The 19,580-nt window shown below is 36.1% G+C and overlaps 1 protein-coding gene across 1 annotated transcript in view; it reads left to right on the forward strand.

Moving 5' to 3' along the window:
• CCDC148 (coiled-coil domain containing 148) overlaps window positions 1–19,580 on the forward strand; it is a 225,905-nt gene that overhangs the window by 72,667 nt on the left and 133,658 nt on the right. The window contains exons 3-8 of the mRNA XM_059704381.1: window positions 1,713–1,834; window positions 8,543–8,646; window positions 12,519–12,601; window positions 12,796–12,932; window positions 14,070–14,165; window positions 14,246–14,427. Of these exons, the coding sequence (XP_059560364.1) occupies window positions 1,713–1,834; window positions 8,543–8,646; window positions 12,519–12,601; window positions 12,796–12,932; window positions 14,070–14,165; window positions 14,246–14,427 (724 nt within the window). The remainder of the gene's footprint in view (window positions 1–1,712; window positions 1,835–8,542; window positions 8,647–12,518; window positions 12,602–12,795; window positions 12,933–14,069; window positions 14,166–14,245; window positions 14,428–19,580) is intronic.

The raw sequence follows: 19,580 nt of genomic DNA on the forward strand, positions 1-19,580 counted from the left end.
TGAAATTTTCATGGTTTGTGACTTACATTTAAGTCTTTTATCCATTTTGAATTTATTCTTGTGTATTGTGTAAGTTGGTGGTCTAGCTTCATTTTTTTTTTGCATGTACCTGTCCAATTTTTCCAACACTATTAATTGAAGAGACTGTCTTTACTCCATTGTATGCTTTTGCCTCCTTTATCAAATATTAATTGAACATAATGGTGTGGGTTGATTTCTGGCCTCTCCGTTATCTTCCATTGATCTATATGCATGTTCTTGTGCCAGTACTATGCTATTTCAATACAATGGGTGTTTTAGTCACCTTCAACCATGTTTTTCTTCACTGTGCTTGTCCTAAAATTGTTTAGAGTCTTTTTATAGTCATGTGCTCCATGACATACTTAACAAATCTTAATTACGTTACATGACACATGATTCATAATTAAGGTAAAAGTAATTTTTTCTCGAATTAATCAGGTTATTATTCTTTATTGGACTTGGCCCTAAGTACCCTCTACTTATGTTTTACGTTATCAAAATAGTTAATATACTAAACTAAGTATTTGGATGGAGAATGCCTGTCCAAACATTTCATATCACTTTATTTTTATTATTTATTTTTGAGCAGAAAGAGGTGTATTCACTCTCCAAGGGAGGAAAGGGGCCAAGAGTGAAAGATAGCTAATGGCCCTATCTCCGTGAGGGGTTGAGGTTTTTAAGGTCTGTTGAAAGGTTACGGTGGGGGCTCTGGGATGGAGCTGGCATCAGCGGGGTCCAGGTGAATGGCATGCTCTGTTCCTTTGGCAGGGTGAGGCCATATTTAGAATAGAATTCTGTTCTGCCATTGAAGAAGAAAACTGTGGAAGAATGTCGCCCTTGACAACTGCTTCTGCTAGGTCATCATCATAATTAGCCAGTCTCCCAAGAGCCAAAGCGGCAGTCGGCTGAATGTTGGGACCACATCCAGAAGAATAGGCCTCAGAAAAGACATTACACCCACATTCTGCAGGGTCTCAAGTTTTGGGGTCTGGTCGCCAGCTCTGTCACCGTCTGCAGGAACTGGACTCGGGCTTTCTGGTACTGCTCCAACACTTGCAGCACCTGCCTCTGACTCACGGTGACCTCAGCTCTCTGCTGGCCACCGCTCAGGGCAGTGCGGCTCATCTGTGTATGGCCTGCGAGGCTGTGGAGCAGATGGGGCGACTAGGACAGCGCCTCACTCTGTCCATTCATATCATTTTGGTTTTATTTGGCCTATTACATTTTTTAGCTTTCATTTTCAACCTTTTTCAAATCGAATTGAATGTTTTTGTTTTTCTAAGAAATACAGCTATGACTTTAAAAAAATCTATTTATTTAATTTGATTCATAATAATGTGATACTTAAATACTTATAGTTGCTGCCTAACATTTTTTAAATTAAAAAAGTAGTCACACTTTGTATCTTGGCATTATACCTTAAAAATATTCTCACTATACTAATTTAAATGAAAGTATTTCTTTGATAGCCATTTAGAAGTAATTTTATGCAAGGAATATAGTGATAATATATTTTAAGTTTCTATAGATACAGGTTCAAATATACTGTGAATGTTGTAATATATTATTTCTTGTATTTACTTTAAAATACTTAAAATAAGACCGGTAGTCAGCATGCTGCTATAACTGTATTTTGATGTCCAATAATGTGATATTATTTCTTTCTCATTTTATTTTTTGATGGAAAACAGATAATCTGGTATTCTGTATGAAAAATGGAATGAGAAGCATTAAGTATAAGCCAGTAGACTATCAGCAATTGCACACATTAACTGAAGCAAAAAAATTAGCTGCTGCCTCCACAGAGCTAAAGGTTAGAAGTTGTGTGTGGGTGTTTTTCTAGTTTTATAAAACTGAATTGCTAAGAAGTAAAATATTTAAATGTAAATGTGAAAATAAATAACATTTTAAATAGCATTTAGAATCTTCTAACTATTAATAATAGTGAATAGCTGCTAACATTTATTGAATGTTCTGTGACACTTTGCTATGCAGTTTACTCACTTAATGTTCATAACAACTTATGAGGTCTGAATTCAACTTTACTTTTTAGTAAGATTGCTATTTCATTAGCTTTCAACAATTTCTATCTTAATCTGAAAAATAAAAATTGCGAGTAAGTGCCAGCTATGGAATACCCTCTGATTTAAGGCTCCTTCTGCAATACTGTTCAAGTATGCCCTCGGTGCCTCTGTTCTAGAATGCCCGTTTTTGCCTTGACCTAACAAAGGGTGAATCTGGGCCAGATTTGAAAGGGGTTTATGTGCAAGTGATTGTGCACAGTATTTTAGGACCATGTATGGTTTAGGATTACCATGCAATATGTTTCCCTCTTGAATTTCATGGGAAAATCACTTATATAACATCATCCTAATAAAACTATTTTTATATTTCTGACTTCTATTCTGACCTACTATATATATACAGCATATACATAAACATACATACATAAATGTATACATACATATTTGATTTTTTTCCATGATAAACATAGACATAAAACCCTGTATGGTTTTCACCCTAATATTTTGCCACATAATCTTGATAATATTTAATTATCTTATGATATTTAATTACTCAAAGTAAATAACTATCATGTGCCTTGAAGATACAATAGTGAATAAAATATAGCCCCTACTCTCATGGAATGTACTTTTTGCAGGAGAGTGGGAAGAGAGAAGTGTTTCTCAAATAAACCCCCAAATAAAATTATATTAAGTATAAACTCCATTAGAACATAGTGTCTGGTGTTTAATAAGAAGACTTGATTCCAATTTGGAGGGAAAGTTTTCCTGAGGAAGTGACATTGAAATTGGGATATTAAGGCTAGCAAAAATAAATTGAGCAAAAACAGGATTGATGAGTACTCCAAATAGAAAAAGATACATGTCTTATTACATCTCCATTTTGGGATATTTGGATTATATCCAATTTTATGATATTGGAAATTATGCTTCAGTTAATGTCTTCATGCATGGACACCTTTCATGTTTTAGAATTCTCTACTGCATAAGATAAATTCCTATGACTGAAATGTCTGAGCAAAAAAGTATGAATTTTTTTAGCTTTTTCCTAAAGTATTGTTCTAATGAAGATGCTGCCACAAACATTTTCTCTACAGCCTTGTCACTATTGGAATATGTACACATACATATTTACATATGTGTACATAGTCCTAATATTATCGATATATTTATTTTGTCCATCTTTTTACCCATCCATCCATCCATCCATCCACCCATCCATCCATCATGCACCAAAAAATAACAATTTGGAATGTGGAATGTTTGAGTGTTAAAATCACTATTTGAACAAAGTGAATTTCTATGTTTTTTAAAAATATTTTATTGATTTCAGAGAGAAAGGGAGAGGGAGAGAGGGATAGAAACATCAATGATGAGAGAGAATCATTGATTGGCTGCCTCCTGCACACCCAGCACTGGGAATTGAGCCAGCAACCTGGGCATGTGCCCTGACCAGGAATTGAACTGTGACCTCCTGTGAACAAAGTGAATTTCACTTTGATAACAGAGTCACTATCAAATAATAAAGTATTTAAAATTTTTAACAGTTAATGAAGTTTTGAAGTTTGACATTACAATAATTTCTCAATGTTTTCAGCTGCTAAATTACTTCTCTCATCATTTTCAAACACTTTCTTCTTTTTTTAATACAATTTTCATTTCCTACTATCTCTGTATTAAGGAAGATGTATTGGGAATATTGTTATATATGCTTTCTTTTCTCACCTAATTTAGAGATAGCAAGTTAACATTTTGCTTCTAATTTACTCTTGTAAGATGTGGACAATTACCAACTTTGATTTTTTCTTAAAAGACTCAGGGATTAAATGGAATTAGAGACCTGGAAATTAAATACAACTCTTAAAGTTTAATTTTTTAATGTTATGAATGCTAATATGCCAAATAGTCTACACCAACTAAAATTATGAATATAATGTCATCTTTGTTATTCTTTCTTATATTATTTGAATTTTTATAAAATATATATTGGCTCAAGAAGACTATTTTATTTTTCTAAAAGTTCCATATTTTACTAATTAAATGTGCTCATTTTTCTACACCTGAAATTAGCAGCTTTAACAATCATTGTTAATTATTACAACACTACTCTGGCAGTATTAAATGTAAATATACTTAAAAGTGAATGATAGAATGTTAACATTTAAAGCACATAAGTACGTTTTTGCTTTAAGTTACATTTAGAATACTTAACTATTTTTAAAATTTAATAAAAATTATTGTTAATTAACAATAAATTCAGAAGACTTGCCTGAATTATATTACTGGTATTGTTATACTGATTCGATGTGATGGTCACCTATTTAATAATCACTGTGTCAGAGATCATGCGTAAGTTCTAGGGCGCCAGATAAGAGACTTATGTAGACATTGAGTGATCTAGTCTTTCAAAGGCTGAGACTGAACCTGAAGCCAAATAGTAGATTTGGGCTGAAAACGGAGACTAAATTTTGATACATTTTATGTTAACTGTTCATTCCTATTTTAAGTATAAAAGAGATCTTTATGATTATTTTTATTAGAATTTATTTACTTAATAAAAATGAACATGTCCAATTCAAGTATCCATCCACTGTTTCTTTTTATAAATGTTATTTTATGGAAAATTGTTAGCATATGTAAAATTAGAATGAATGGTATCATTAATCTCCAATGTAACATTATGCAGCTTCAACTGTGATCAACGCTTGGCCATTGTTTCTTCTTTACTCCCACCCACAATTTCTCCTGTGACAGATGATTTTGAGGCAAATCTCAGACATCATAATGTTCAACCATAAATATTTTAGCATGTCCCCAAATCCTCCAACAGCATTACCATTAAAAATGATAAAACTTTCTTAGTATCAAATTTCCACTCAATGTTAAATTTCCCTGATTTTTCTCCAAAATTTTCTTAAACTTTATTTAAATCACTATCTAAGTAACATCCTTATATTGAAATTTATTTTTTCTCCTCCTTCCCCTTGTGTCCTTGTAATTTATTTCTTGAATAAATTTTTAAAAATTTTTTTTTATTGATCTCAGAGAGGAAGGGAGAGGGAAAGAGAGATAGAAACATCAATGATGAGAGAGAATCATTGATCAGCTGCCTCCTGCACACCCTACAGTGGGGCTCGAGTCTGCAATCTGGGCATGTGCCCTTGACCGGAATCAAACCCAGCACCCTCAGATGCTCTATCCACTGAGCCAAGCCAGCTCAGGCTCTTGAGTAAATTTTATTGTTTGTTTTTTTTATAGTTTCTTACAGTCTGGAGTGCTGGTTACATCCTGGTGGTGTCATTTAACATGTTTTTCTGTCTCTTGCATTTCCAGTAAATTGATAGTTATATGTAGAGATTTGATCAGATTCAGGTTCCATTTACTTTAGCAAGAATACTTACTGATGGAATTTTTGTGCTCCAGTCTTTCTCTTACAAATAGTGCTTCAGTGAATGAACAGCTCTGTTCATTTATCTTTTTATGCTTTTACTAAGATATTTTTCAGGTAGATTTCTCTAAGTTAAGGTAAATCTATATGAAATCTTCCTATACAGCTTCAAATTCCCTTGGGGGGCGGGTTTGCATCATTTTGTATTTCCATTAGCAACTAAAGAGAGAGCATGTTTTCCCATGACCTCAAAGAGTGTTTTGTTAAACATTTGCAGTTTTACCAACCTGATAGATGTGAAATTGTAACTTAGTGTATATAGTTGTTTTTTCTTTTGATTTATTTAACAATTCTTTATTAAGGTATAACTCACATATAATAAAGTGTACAAATCGTAAATGTACATCTCAATGAATTTTGACAAATATCTACACACATGTAACCAACACTTAAATAGTCCACCAGTTATTGTTCTTTATATTTAAAGATGGACCATCTGGCCTAAAGTGCTTTTATGGCATTTCAAGGTGCCTGTTTAAGTTTTATTATCTTGGATCATCACAATGAAGTCCATAAGGGACCCTAGTTTCTGATTCTTTTATGAATTTATTATTTTTGTTCTCTTAAATTCATCAGCATTCTGCATAAATCATCATCCACCTTAAATATTGATTTCATATGGCTCTTTGCCCAGCAACATGAATTGGAATAACCTGAAAATCTCTATATTGATAAAGATACAACCTTAAAACTTTTTGCCTTTATAAGACTTTCTTTTTCTGAATTTTTGGCTTGGGGATAGAAGTGAAGTCAATGAGTGAATTTACAAAAAAATTAGAATGTTCTGCAAGATATAGGAAGTGTCTAGTGAAAAATAGTAACTTTATTTTGATGTTTATAGTCTACTTAATTTGTCTTTCCCTGGGCCCAAAGGCAACAGTATTGATTTTTTTAAGATATAAAAATGTGTCTACATCTTTCACCAATGTGTTTTAACTTTTTGTACAACATGGACCAAATATGTCAAAGAAATCTAATTTTAAAAGTTGTGTCTGCTGCAACAAACTTTAGAGACAATAGATGACAAATAGTTGGAATGAATTTAGGAGTGTGTCAGATTTTAGAAGTACATGGTGTCACTATGTAATTTCTTTGTGTGTAGATAAAATAGAGATTCTGAATGTATTCTGGTGGTGTCCTGTTATTTGAATGTACTTCTAAATTTCATGATTGTAGCACTCGTAAGACCTTCTGAAGAAAAGATGTGAGTTTGACTTAGTTTTTTTTAAAAAATATATTTTATTGATTTTTCACAGAGAGGAAGAGAGAGATAGAGAGTTAGAAACATCGATGAGAGAGAAACATCGATCAGCTGCCTCCTGCACATCTCCCACTGGGGACGTGCCCGCAACCCAGGTACATGCCCTTGACCAGAATCGAACCTGGGACCTTTCAGTCCGCAGGCTGACGCTCTATCCACTGAGCCAAACCGGTTTCAGCGACTTAGTTTTTTTTTTAAAGTAATGTTTGGGTTATTTTGTTTTGTTACAGGCCTAATTTTGAATCAGTAACCAGAATAGCAGAAAGATAAACTCAAGGTTAAAGTAATCAGTGAATGACAGCTAGAAATAGCTTGCATTATAAAGTCTTTTTAGGTCTTGTCTTCTGAAGTTTTATATTTTAAGTATTGGTCTGTTAAAGCTTCCAGGCTATTAGTAGCAGAGAAAATGTAAAATATGCATATTTCCATCAAGTTTCTAATATGAGTAGCACTTTTATAGATGTTTAAAAGTATTAATACGAAATACACAAGTTGGGAATACACATGAGTATCCGTCAGAGTCTAACCTGGAAACAGACACCACTTGAGGTTTTTACTGAGCAGAGGGGGTCTTTAATTCAGGAAGTGGTTACCCAGGTGATAGAGCTGAGAAGCCAAACAGGACTTTGAAACAATTTGGGATTAAAACAGCAGGAAATCATGCCATGCCTAAGTTAAAGGGCAATATCACCCCAATAAATTCAATAACAAAAGCAAGACTGTACCACATCTCATGAACGGAGCTTCCCTACCCAGAGATAGTTGGAACTGTAGTTAAGCTGTCAAGAAAAGTGGGAGCAAATGGAGAAGGTGGAGCTGCTCCTAGAGACCCCTGTGAGAGTAGAGAGGTAGGAGCAGTCATCTTTTGGCTTCTCCTTTCCTCTTTCCCTTCGATCTCCCACTGCCAGTGTCTCCCTTTGGCTGAACCCAACGGGAAGCCAGCTGATAGGAGTGTTTGGGAAGCACAGGCTACTCTGTGATGTGGAGCAGATCAGAGAAATGGCCAAGAATGGATCTTAGGGCAAACAAACCCCGGCCTGACAGAACTTGTCAACAGAAACCCCAGTACTAATTCTATGATACCTTTTTAAAGTCATAACATTTGGGGAAACTTTCAATTTTAAAAATATGGGTTTTAATGTATATAAATTTTTACATTTTCAAGGATCTTCAAATAAATATTTAAAAAACTTGTTTACAAAGTCATGGAAGATTAAAATTGCATGTTCAAGGTCATATAGCCAGGCCTCCTAACAATTTAGCCAGTGACTTTTTTCATCCTTTGCTGAAGGATCAAATAAAAACCAAGTCAGGCACCGCGGTTCTGTGTGATTCTCATGTTTATGAGCTTTATGACCCTGACCAAGTCTTTTAACTTCTCTGAACAGCAGTGTCTTCTTCTGTAAAATGGGCCTAATGATGTTCACGATGCCTGGCAGGGAAGGTATGTCAGAAGGCGAGGAAATACATGGAAAAATTTTCTGGGACTGAATGAATTAGGTGTTATTTATTGTATGTATGAAACATAGAACCACTTCATCATTCTTTTCATAAATGCTTTAAAAACAGTTCTTAAACTGGTCAGTATTCCAAATCATTTTCTCTTTCACTTCCCTGCTTTTTGTTTAATATAATACTTATTTTCAGGTAAATTTTGTGTTAAAAGATGCACTAATAAGATTGAAAAAGAGTTAGTATTTAATTTAGAAAATACAGATTAAACATTTCCATTGTGGAAAACACATTTTAAGAATTTTAAATGGCTCATTTTTGTTTCTCTAAATCTAGATCAAAAAAGCAGTGCAGACTTCAAAGATATCTAAGGAACAACAACTAATAAAACAACACAGGCAGGTGTGGTGGCAGGAACACCAAAGGCTAAAGGAAGTCAGGTAAGGACTGGGGGAAATCTCAGTAAGTACACAGAGGAATTACTAAGACTTGCACTGATTTAGTTAGATGTTCTATAACCTTCCATGTTAATTAAACTATTATTACCAAAATTGAAAGTTTCAGTTTGAATGTGAGCCAAATCAAAAAAATTTATTTCCTCAATTTAATTTGGAATTCAGTGACTATATTAAAATGACTTTTGCTTTCCTTCAGAAAAAAAGATAATCTTTATCTGCTAAAGTGGTAAGTAGGGCAACCATCCCATCATATTCATTTTCTCATTGTAGGATACATAATAGGAGATATATAAATGTTTTCAATAAATAAATGAACAAATAAACTAAGGGACTATAGTTGCTCAGTGATTTCTGGATGGAACTACATCATGACTCATTTATTCAATTTCGATTTCTGACTCTTGTTATTATTTCCAGCATTCACTTCAAGATGAACTAAAACAAAATAATGATTCTATACTTAATCTTAATTGTAATCTTTGAAAAATAAATGTCTTCCCAAAGGTTAAGACAAAAAGAGAAGGCAGATGGTTCCCTCCATTAGGGACATATATACTAGTTTTAAAGATAATGGTATTTGTAAAGTATGCTTTTTTAAATGTAGATTTTAGCCCTAGCTGGTTTGGCTTAGTGGATAGAGCATTGGTCTGCAGACTGAGGGGTCCCAGGTTCGATTCCGGTCAAGGGCACATGTCCGGATTGTGGGCTGGATCCCTAGTGAGGGGCATGCAGGAGGCAGCTGATCAATGATTCTCTTCTCATCATTGATGTTTCTATCTCCTTCTCCCTCTCCCTTCCACTCTGAAATCAATAAAAATATGTTTAAAAATATATAAAGTATATATCATCTAGGCAAATGGTCACACAAAAACTCAAGAGGCTTTTTCTAGTAGCATCGTGGTCATGGTACCAGAGGAAAGGTCAAATAGCATTAGGAGGCACTTAAATTGGCAGATTTGGACACAAAAGTTGCCTAACATTTATTTGAACCCCTCGACCGATGTGGAGGAGGTTGTGTGGACTGCAGAGTTGCAAACTCGTGAACACCTGGGACCCAGTCTGGCTTGTCTGATGAAAGGGCAGAGCTCTCTTCCAGAGTTACCTTTTTTTTTAATGTTCTCATGTCCATCACAATTTGTAGCTATATTTGCTAAATCATATTCCATAAAACAGAAATATTCTTCATGAGACTGTGGAGTATAATGAGTTTCATGGTCCTATATGTTAGGAAAATATATTTCATACATTTTTGTAGAACCTCAATGCACTTTAGCATAATCAGGTTTCTGGGAAATCCTGCACTATAGAAATGTGTCTGATTTTGTTTAGTTCACCATTTTCATTTTTTCTAGCTAGCATCCCATGCATTACTGTTCTATGGATCACAATTTAGGAAGTGCTAGACTGCATTCACGAGCTAGTCCCGGATTCTTGTAGCTCTTGAGGGCATAAAAAATGCTTCTGGATTCTGTTGGGCACTCAGGACAAGCAGAGAAATGGGCTGGTCTTGTTGGATGGGTCAGGGTTATTAGTCTATGAAGCCAGGATGGAGCTCACTAGAATTGTACATGCAAAGTAGCAGGTTGATCAAAGCCACTTCTGTTGGTTTGGATGATCTATTACGGCTTTCTAGGTGCTGAAAATATAAGGGAACTAAGCTAGATGGTTCATAAGTACTATGTTTTTGTTCAAACAAATCCATTATGAAATAATTTCTGGTTTTACTACACTACTATGCACCCATCATTCATTTAATAGTTTCAAATGTGTTCTTAAAGGTACTTCTGGCAAAAATTACACACTGGGAAAAAACATAGTGCATTGTCATCTACACTAGTACCCCTTTTTTATACATACAAACAAAACTCCTGGCGCATGTAAGTGAATAGGTTTAGAAGAAGATGGCACATATTTAACATGGAATACTGTGCAGCCATTTAAATAAATGATAACCATGATAATTATTTTAAAATATCTTTAAAATATTCAAAAAACATCAGTATAAAATAGTAAATATGCCATAATTACAACCATTTAAAATACATATACATGTAGGTAACAGTTAGAAACTTATAAGCAAAATTTAAAAAATTGTTGTATTAAAGTGTTGTAATTGTTCCTATTTTTAATTTTATGCCATTTTTAATATTGCATTTTTATAATCATAATAAATCAAATATTTTCTATTATTTCATTAAATCTGCCATAAACAAAGAATAAACTATAATATTTTTGAATGTCCATTTAGAGCAGGTTATTCTTTTACTCTAAAAGTGACTATATTTATTTTTTGTTTGTTTTTAATTCTCACCAGAGGATATTTTTTCCATTGATTTTTAGAGAGAGTGAAAGAGAGGGAGGAGCGGGGTAGAGAGAGAGAGAGAGAGAGAGAGGGGGAGACACTGATGTGAGACACATCAACTGGTTGCCTCTCATTCCTAAAGGGGCTGGGGATTGAACCCACAACCAAGGTACGTGCCCTTGACTGGGCCGATGCTCTAACCACTGCTCAGGGCTAAAAATGACTATATTTATTTTTTTTATTTATTTATTTTTTATATATTTTATTGATTTTTTACAGAGAGAGGAAGGGAGAGAGATAGAGAGCCAGAAACATCGATGAGAGAGAAACATCGATCAGCTGCCTCCTGCACATCTCCCACTGGGGATGTGCCCGCAACCCAGGTACATGCCCCTGACCGGAATCGAACCCGGGACCCTTCAGTCCGCAGGCCGACGCTCTATCCACTGAGCCAAACCGGTTTTGGCGATGACTATATTTAAATAATATGTAACCAACCAGGGCTAAAAATGACTATATTTAAATAATATGTAAAAGGTCATTAAGATTTATTCCTTTTACTACTATATAAAAATCAAATATACTTTTACCCTTATTTCCTTAGTTCAGGAATTCATTTTCTCTTAACATTTAAAATAACCTCCTTGTTGGTTCAGATTCACCTTGTCCCCTCCTGTTCATTTTCCATTTCTATTGATCACCCCTCTTTCCAGTCTGTCCTGCATCTTGCTGCCTTGGGAATCTTTCTGAAACACAGATCTGCAGAGCAGGGGAGGTCAGCTTAATATCCTTCAATGGCTTCCCAATGCCCCAAGCTCTCTCTAAAGAAGTGATGCTAGGGCATGTCACCGGCTCACCTTGGCTTTCGCTGTTACTTCTCCCCAGAGCGTCCACTTATGCTTCTTTTCCTTGCAAAACATTTGGTCTTGTCTAAAACATCCAGAGATATTTGGTCCACGCCTTGATATTTGGGCCTGTCCAAAACATGCATAGTTAATATAAATTCTGCTCTTCTGCAAGATTCCAACCTGAAACCATCTAGCTAACCCCATTTGCCATTACCAGCTAGGCTACTGAGGCAAGAAGGGTACTATTACTGGCAATACAGCCACAACCCTATTGGACCAATAAAACATGATAGTACTTTTTAATGTATTATCCCTGTAAGCCAAGAGTAGAAATAAGCATTATGGGTTATCTGAATCCAGCATTTCCTAAGCATGGGCATTTTTGACAGAACCAAGGACCATTTGGCATGGACCAAATATGCTCATGGATGTTTTAGACAGGACCAAATTTCAAGGACCTTTAGCCATAGCTCAAAGTCCCCATGGATGTTTTGGTCAGGATGAACTATCCAAGACCTTTTGGTATGGGCCAAATGTCTCAGTGGACATTTTGGAGAGACCAAATGTTCACTGGTAGTGTCAGGCAAGTACCAAATCCATGTCAGGAATTTAGTATGTGATCAGAATAAACAAACCAGTGAATAAAACCACATTAGGTTAAATTTCTACTACTATTTTTTAAACCCAGATAATGTCTATTTCAGGTCTAAAGTGGAATCTGAAATAAAATCTTTTTTCAAAGAAGAGAACTTTGGAAGTGAATGTCTTTCTGACCTTAAGAATTTTGGTGAGATTTTTTTTTTTTATCCTATATTTAAAGGGGTGTTTTGAAGATGAAAGTGGACCAGTCACTTCATGTTCTTTTATTAACTGCTGTTTGTTTTTTTCTAAAATAATCCAAAATTAAATCTGCACTCTAAGAACCTGTTCTTAAAAAGTTAAAATAATGTGTTATCTTGATTTAATTTTGTTTCACTTTAGAACAAGAGTTATCTGAACAATGGTGCCTGTATCTTAAAAATGTGATAAACCCTATTCAGCAATTGATAGCAGACCTAAAATACAGACAGCATTCACACTCACACAGTGAGTTGGACTCAGTGGATGTACTGAAAGAGGTCAGTATATTACCTTTACTTTTAATAACGTAATATTTCATTTTTGTCCCAACTAGAACCGTTTGAGATAAGGAACCAACATGGGCGTATTTTAATAGAAGATACAAGCAAATTCTCTCTATTCAGTATCTTAAACATCCTTAAATCTGTCCAAGCTTATTCATTTGGAGCCTAGAATGTTACAGTGGCCTCATACCTAGTCTCTTAGCTTTCATTCTCGTTCCTCCTCCCATTGCATTCTGGGACCTACCTTCAGTGCATGGGGATCAAGTCATCCCCCTGGCAAATCCCCTCAGGGCTCCTCCTGGCTCACATCATGCCCCTCCCTGCTTCTTCAGTCTCATCTCCTACCTGAAACGCGTTTCCGCCACCGTCACTGGTCTGGCCTTCTTTCTATTCCTTCTCACACATATCAGGCTCCTTCCTGTCTCGGGGCCTGTGCACGGGCTATTTCCTCTGTTTCACTGAGGGTGCTTTTTGTCCTTAGGTGTTTGCCTAAATGTCCTCTCTTCTGAGTGACCTGTTCTGATAGTCCACTTGAGGGAAGCCATAGTCACTCCCTATTACCTCACCCTGTTTTTACATCACTTACCTCCTCCTGATACTTTCGTAGCTATTTTTTATTAGTTTATTGACAATCTCCCCTGACTAGAGCATAAACTCCGTGATCATAGTTGCACTAGACATTGGCTTTTAGGTGATTTTTCTCACTCTATTTTTCAGTTGTCTGTAGTGTTATATTGCTTTCATAAATAATAATTTATAAAAATATATTAAAAATCCCATGACCAGTTGAGGGTTAGAGGCAAGGGATGCAAGGGAAGGGAAGGCTGATTGGAACAGACAGTCTGGTAAGCTCTCTGCCTTACCACAAACAAAATCAAAATGTGGGTGCAGAGGCTAGGACCCCACTATAATTCCCAGCCCAGTTTTGAGTTATGTGTCTGAAAACTCCTCTGATAAGCTTGCCCGGCTATGGCATCACTTGAACCCTCTCCCCCAGGTCCTCAAAGGCATATTCTCTTATCTAATTTATCATCATTTACTGGCTTTTGAGATTAATTCCTGTGAATTTAAATATACGTATTGAATGAATCACAAGAATTTGCATACTACTTGTTCTAAATGTTCCAATAGGTTGACTCTGTGAAGAAACAATTAAAAGCTGTCTTTGAAAGACTTAGCCTGAAGCAACAGAATTTAGAAAATAATCTTTCAGACTGGAGTATTAAAGTAAGTGTGAAGCAGACAGTAATTTGTTTATCAATTTGTCATTGGTGTTAAATAAAACAATCATGTAATTTATTTTTCAGTTACTAGATCATTATTCAGAAGAAAGGAGGAACCTGCTTAGTGAACTGCCAATGGAATTAGAAGCTTTGGAATGCCCATACCCTGATTTGAAATCTTCGATTTTTAATGAGTTCTGTAACTTTACAGAGAAATATCAAAAGAAACTTCAAGATTTTGATCTGCAATTAGAAGACATAAGTAGGTAAAAACATAAAACTGCTTGAACTATGTAGATTTTTGCTACTACATTTTTATTTTTGTGGGAGATTACTATACTTCTGATTTACCATTTTCATAGGTACTACTATGTGATTGGAATACAGTCAATCAATAAATGTTTAGATTGAATATTTGTTGAATGGAAAGGGGTTTTTTTCCCCCTCTCCAAAATGATTTCTCTGAAATAGTGGTTTTAAAGGTTTTTATAAGGTTGAAACATGATGAAAATAGCCTTCTCACTGAGCTCTCTACTACCCAGGTAAGAAATAGTTTTTTTTAAACATGAAATTTTTGTAACTATGGATTTTCATTTCAAGATGTGAAGCGCTTCTTCAGTGGAGATTTACAGATCAGTAGTAACAATTGGTTGCAAGGAAACAATGTAGTTATGGAATTATGATCATATGGATTATTTGTAATCCACTGTGATTTTGTCTTATGGTGAATATAAGTATATTTTGTAAATTTTAAAAAGCATGCTAAATTTTTTTTTTTTTTTTAGAAAGTGTACTTTTGGTTGTAATCCTCTCCTGAATGACAAATATACTGTTAAGTGATTTAAAATTCAGTTGTGGCAGGGTCAACTTCTCTAGTGTAAATTCTATATTAAAATTCATTTCATGAGCAAACTCAGAAATGCCATGTGGCTCAGATCAATAGTTTACCTCATGTAATGTTTGGCATATGAAGTTTCTGGGGAATGTTTTGTATGGAAATATGCTTTTTATTCTATTACATTGACCTAAAAAATTTTCCCCAAAGAATATGTATTTAAAAAGAAAGAAAAACTATTGCAGAGATACATTTATAGTGTCCTTTTACTAAGGGCTTATTAAGGGCTGTTACTTTGAAACAGAAGAAAATAAATATGACAATTATTTGTATTTCTTACCTTTCTTAATGAATTGTTTGTAAATGAAATGCCTCTATATGAAATTACTAGTGTTAAGAAATGAATAACAATAAGGAAAACCTTAAATCCTATCAAGTAGAGTCATTTGTTTTAGTAGCTTCTTGATCCACAGTCTCCAGATACTACTACTAGTCTCTGCACACTCGGTGAGGCAGTCCTAGGTGACATCTGAGTCTTTCCTGACCTAATCTTCTTTCTTATATCTCTGTGGTGATGGTCTCATCTTCTTGCCTAACAAACATGCTTTAGTTTCCTAAGAGCTTCATCTCTCCCACCTCTCTGCCTTCCATTTTTCCTTTCCATATTGTAATAAAGCTGAGAAAAAAATGAATAGTATATCATTTATATGTGTTGATTAATTGATGAATTAATTGAAAATCAGTCACAGTGATGTATTAACTCAACCATGCACTTAATTTAAGTCTCTAATTGTAAAATAAACATCCTTTCTCCCTTCCCTATCCCATCCTTATTAAAGAGATTTTAGAACTCAACAAGAAAAAAGGAGTTTGTGTGTGTGTGTGTGTGTGTGTGTGTGTGTGTGTGTGTGTGTGTGTGTGTCTGTTTTGTGACAGATGCGTTACTGTCAGGCTGATTCGGGCTGTGAGGAAGGTAAATCTGACTCTGTCCTTTTTAAAAAAAATTTTAAATTGATTTCAGAGAGGAAGGGAGAGGGAGAGATAGAAACATCAATGATGAGAGAGAATCATTGATTGGCTGCCTCCTGTACGCCCCTTGCTGGGGATCAAGCCTGCAACCTGGGCATGTGCCCTGACTGAGAATCAAAGCGTGACTTCCTGGTTCATAGGTTGACGCTCAACCACCGGCCAGGCTGACTCTGTCCTTTTAAAGTGAGTTGATTGCCCCATGACCTTTCCTTACACATGGCATTTTGTCCCCTTAGCACAGGTAACTGAGATGGTGGTGTCTCTCCGATAGCAGCTCCTAAACATGGAGAAGTTTGCCTTCGCAGCCTGTAATGCCTGCCTCCTGCTAAGATCTACCCCTCACAGCTCACTTTCCTACCTTCCTTTTAATCTGACCTTTTCCTTCATACAACCCTGAGCACTCATAAGAAGATGAGATTCACAGCTTCATTGATGTTACTGGAGATTAAGTAGTAAATAAGATGAATGTACATCACATGCTAAGGGAAGAAACAAGGATTAGAAGACAGAAAAGGGGTAGGGAGGTTGTTCTAACAAGGGATATTAAATGGCTAGACTCTGGTCCCTTGAAGACAAAGTAATTTATTAACAACATTTGTATGCTTAGCACCTAGCATATCTGGGCACATCATCGCTGCAAAATAAATGATTGTTCAACTGAGTTGAATTAAATATGCAAACAATGAAGGTGAGCATGGCAAGGCATGTTATGGGGCCAGTAGGAATCTAGTTTGGAGGAATACAGGTTCATGAATCCTTGTTTAACAGTGTGCTTCCCACATATAATTATACAGAACAAACTTTATAAAATTAATGATGTTTTACTTCATGAATATTTATTGGGTAATCCTTAACATACCAGTGATCTCTGCTAAGCTCCTTACTAAGGTGTTCCATAGACAGACTAGATAGGATATGGCTTTGCCTTTAAGAGGGCTTGGGATATTTAGAGGAAGCAATATATTGACATGTATCCTAATCAAATACATATTACATGCTCTAAGAGACTATTTTATAATATGCTGGCTGTGAATGATGAAATAAAACTGAATGATGTTTCAGGCATAGCTTCATTGAGGAGAAAGAGAGTAAATGGGCTAATTTGAATAAGTACAGAGGTCATGGGCATCAACAGTCTGGCTGGTGGGCAGTAAGGTGAGCAAAATAATATTCTAACCAGCACAATGAGTTATATGTTCAACTGTGATATTAGTTTGCCCAGTATCTGTCATAATTTTGATATGGCCATTTCCCCTTTGGATTCCAGTTATTTGGCTTTGTAAGGATACACATACATTGTGTCCGTGTAGGTACACACCTACATAAGTGAGTTTGTGCCTATTTAAAATAGATGGGTGTTGCTGTGATATAAGAACGTTGACATTTCTGGGGTACATTTTTAAAATATATTTTATTGATTTTTTACAGAGAGGAGGGGAGAGGGATAGAGAGTTAGAAACATTGATGAGAAACATCGATCAGCTGCCTCTTGCACGCCGCCCCTACTGGGGATGTGCTCACAACCAAGGTACATGCCCTTGACCGGAATGGAACCTGGGACCCTTGAGTCTGCAGGCTGACGCTCGTTATCTGCCGATCCAAACCGTTTAGGGCTCTGGAGGACATTTTTAAGTTATAAGTTTTCATTGGGCTAATGGCAGTGGACCTCAAGGTTAATCCCAACATTTATTTTAATTCCTCCTATTTTGTAGCGGCTCGCTGGTTTGGTTTGGAATGACTCCTTCGCAGACCCCAAGGTAGTCCCTGGTGGGATTGTGCACCAGTCAGTCACCACATTTCCCCGGCCTCAGCTGCTAGCTCATGGTGGTCCCCAAGTCAAGGACAAAGCTCAGAACTTTTGTTAGGTACTTGTGAGGAGTAGTGCCTTTTTTTCTTAGTGGATGGACCAAGAAAGCACATAGTTGAGGTTGTCGCTGGCAGCTGTTGTGTGGATGAAGGGAAACAGCACACAAGAAGCCCAGATCATCATGGGGAAACTGAGCTGGCGCCCTGTTTGAACGGTGTGGGAAGCCACCCTCACTGTTGGATTTTCAAGGGTCATTAGTCCACATTAATGTCTAAAGCCAGTGTGAGTAGGAATGCAAGCAACTAAAATTTTATATGCTAGTTGATTCCAGTATATCCATAACTCATGAAATAATCGATTAGTTTAGTGCAATTACAATTGAAGAATTGTTAAAATGTATTCTAAAATGTATTAGGAAGATTAAGGTTGTAAAATCAGCCAAAGTTTCAAAATGAAGACTAACTGAGATCGGTTGTGAAATTTGTGCAGCCAAATACAAATATATAATATCGAAATAGATTAGAAAGTTTTATATATCTGTCGAATATGTAGCAGATAAGTAGAACAAAATATAAAGACAGAACATATCTATAATAATTTATTATGAAGGAAAAATTTCAAAACTATAGGAAAGATTGGATTATTTATAGGAGCATTAAATAACAGGAAATTGGGAAAATGAGGTTAGATCTCTTTCTTATCCCATATGACTAAAAAACTCTAGGTTTATTAAAATATGAATAAGAAAAATAATAAAATAATGAGATAAAAAAACAAAACAAATATTAAGTAATCTTGGAATGGGGAAGGCCTTTTAAGTATGCTACCTGCAGTGAAAATCATAAAGAAAAGGTTTAAATAAGTGCAATGAAATAAGCATTTAAAAAAAAAAATCTAGCAGGATGGTTTCTCGGGCAAGTTTTAAATCTTTAAATAATCAGTAGGGACTTCCAGTTTCTGGTCTAGCAGGTAAGGAGCTTAGAGTTTGTCACTCTGCTCTAAAAACCGGAACAAGCTAAAAAATCACCAACTCTTCTTAGGTACATCAGGGTAGCAAAGTCACAGGGCAAACTGCTTCCCTCCAAATTGGAGAGACAGGCAATATGAGAGTCACATTTTACCTGAGAAGAAACCCAGGAGCAGAAACCTCCATGTGGGGACGATCTGGTGTTCAGGTTTGGACATGTTGAATTTGAGATGCTATCAGATTTCCAAGTACAGATTTTGTGAAGACAGTCAGTTATATGAGTTACAGGTATCCTATCTAATAAAAGAGAAAAATGGTAATTGGCGTACGACGATACTCTTTTCATTGGCTAATCAGGGCTATATGCAAATTAACTGCCAACTATGATTGGCAGTTAACTGCCAACTAAGATTGGCAGTTAACTGCCAACAAGATGGCGGTTAATTTGCATATGTAGGCACAATGCAGGGAGGCGAAAGGGAAAGCAGGAAGAAGCCCCCTGCCACTGACAGTGATCGGAAACCCAGGGGGGAGCTAAGAGCTGGGGGGCAGGGCCAAGGCGGCCCTGGGGCCGCCTTTTCCCTGCCCCCCAGCCATGATCGGAGAATCAGGCGCCTTTGCCGCCCTGGCCAGTGATAGCAGGAAGTAGGGGTGGAGCCAGCGATGGGAGCTGGGCACGGTCGAAGCTGGCAGTCCCTTGCCTGGGCCTAAAGCGGAGCCCACGATCGCGGGGTCGCTGCAGCTGCGGGTCCCCGCTTCCCCAGCCGGACGCCTCAGCCAG

The sequence above is a fragment of the Myotis daubentonii genome, chromosome 7 (genome assembly GCF_963259705.1).
Source record: "Myotis daubentonii chromosome 7, mMyoDau2.1, whole genome shotgun sequence".
In the NCBI taxonomy this organism is placed as follows: Eukaryota; Metazoa; Chordata; class Mammalia; order Chiroptera; family Vespertilionidae; genus Myotis; species Myotis daubentonii.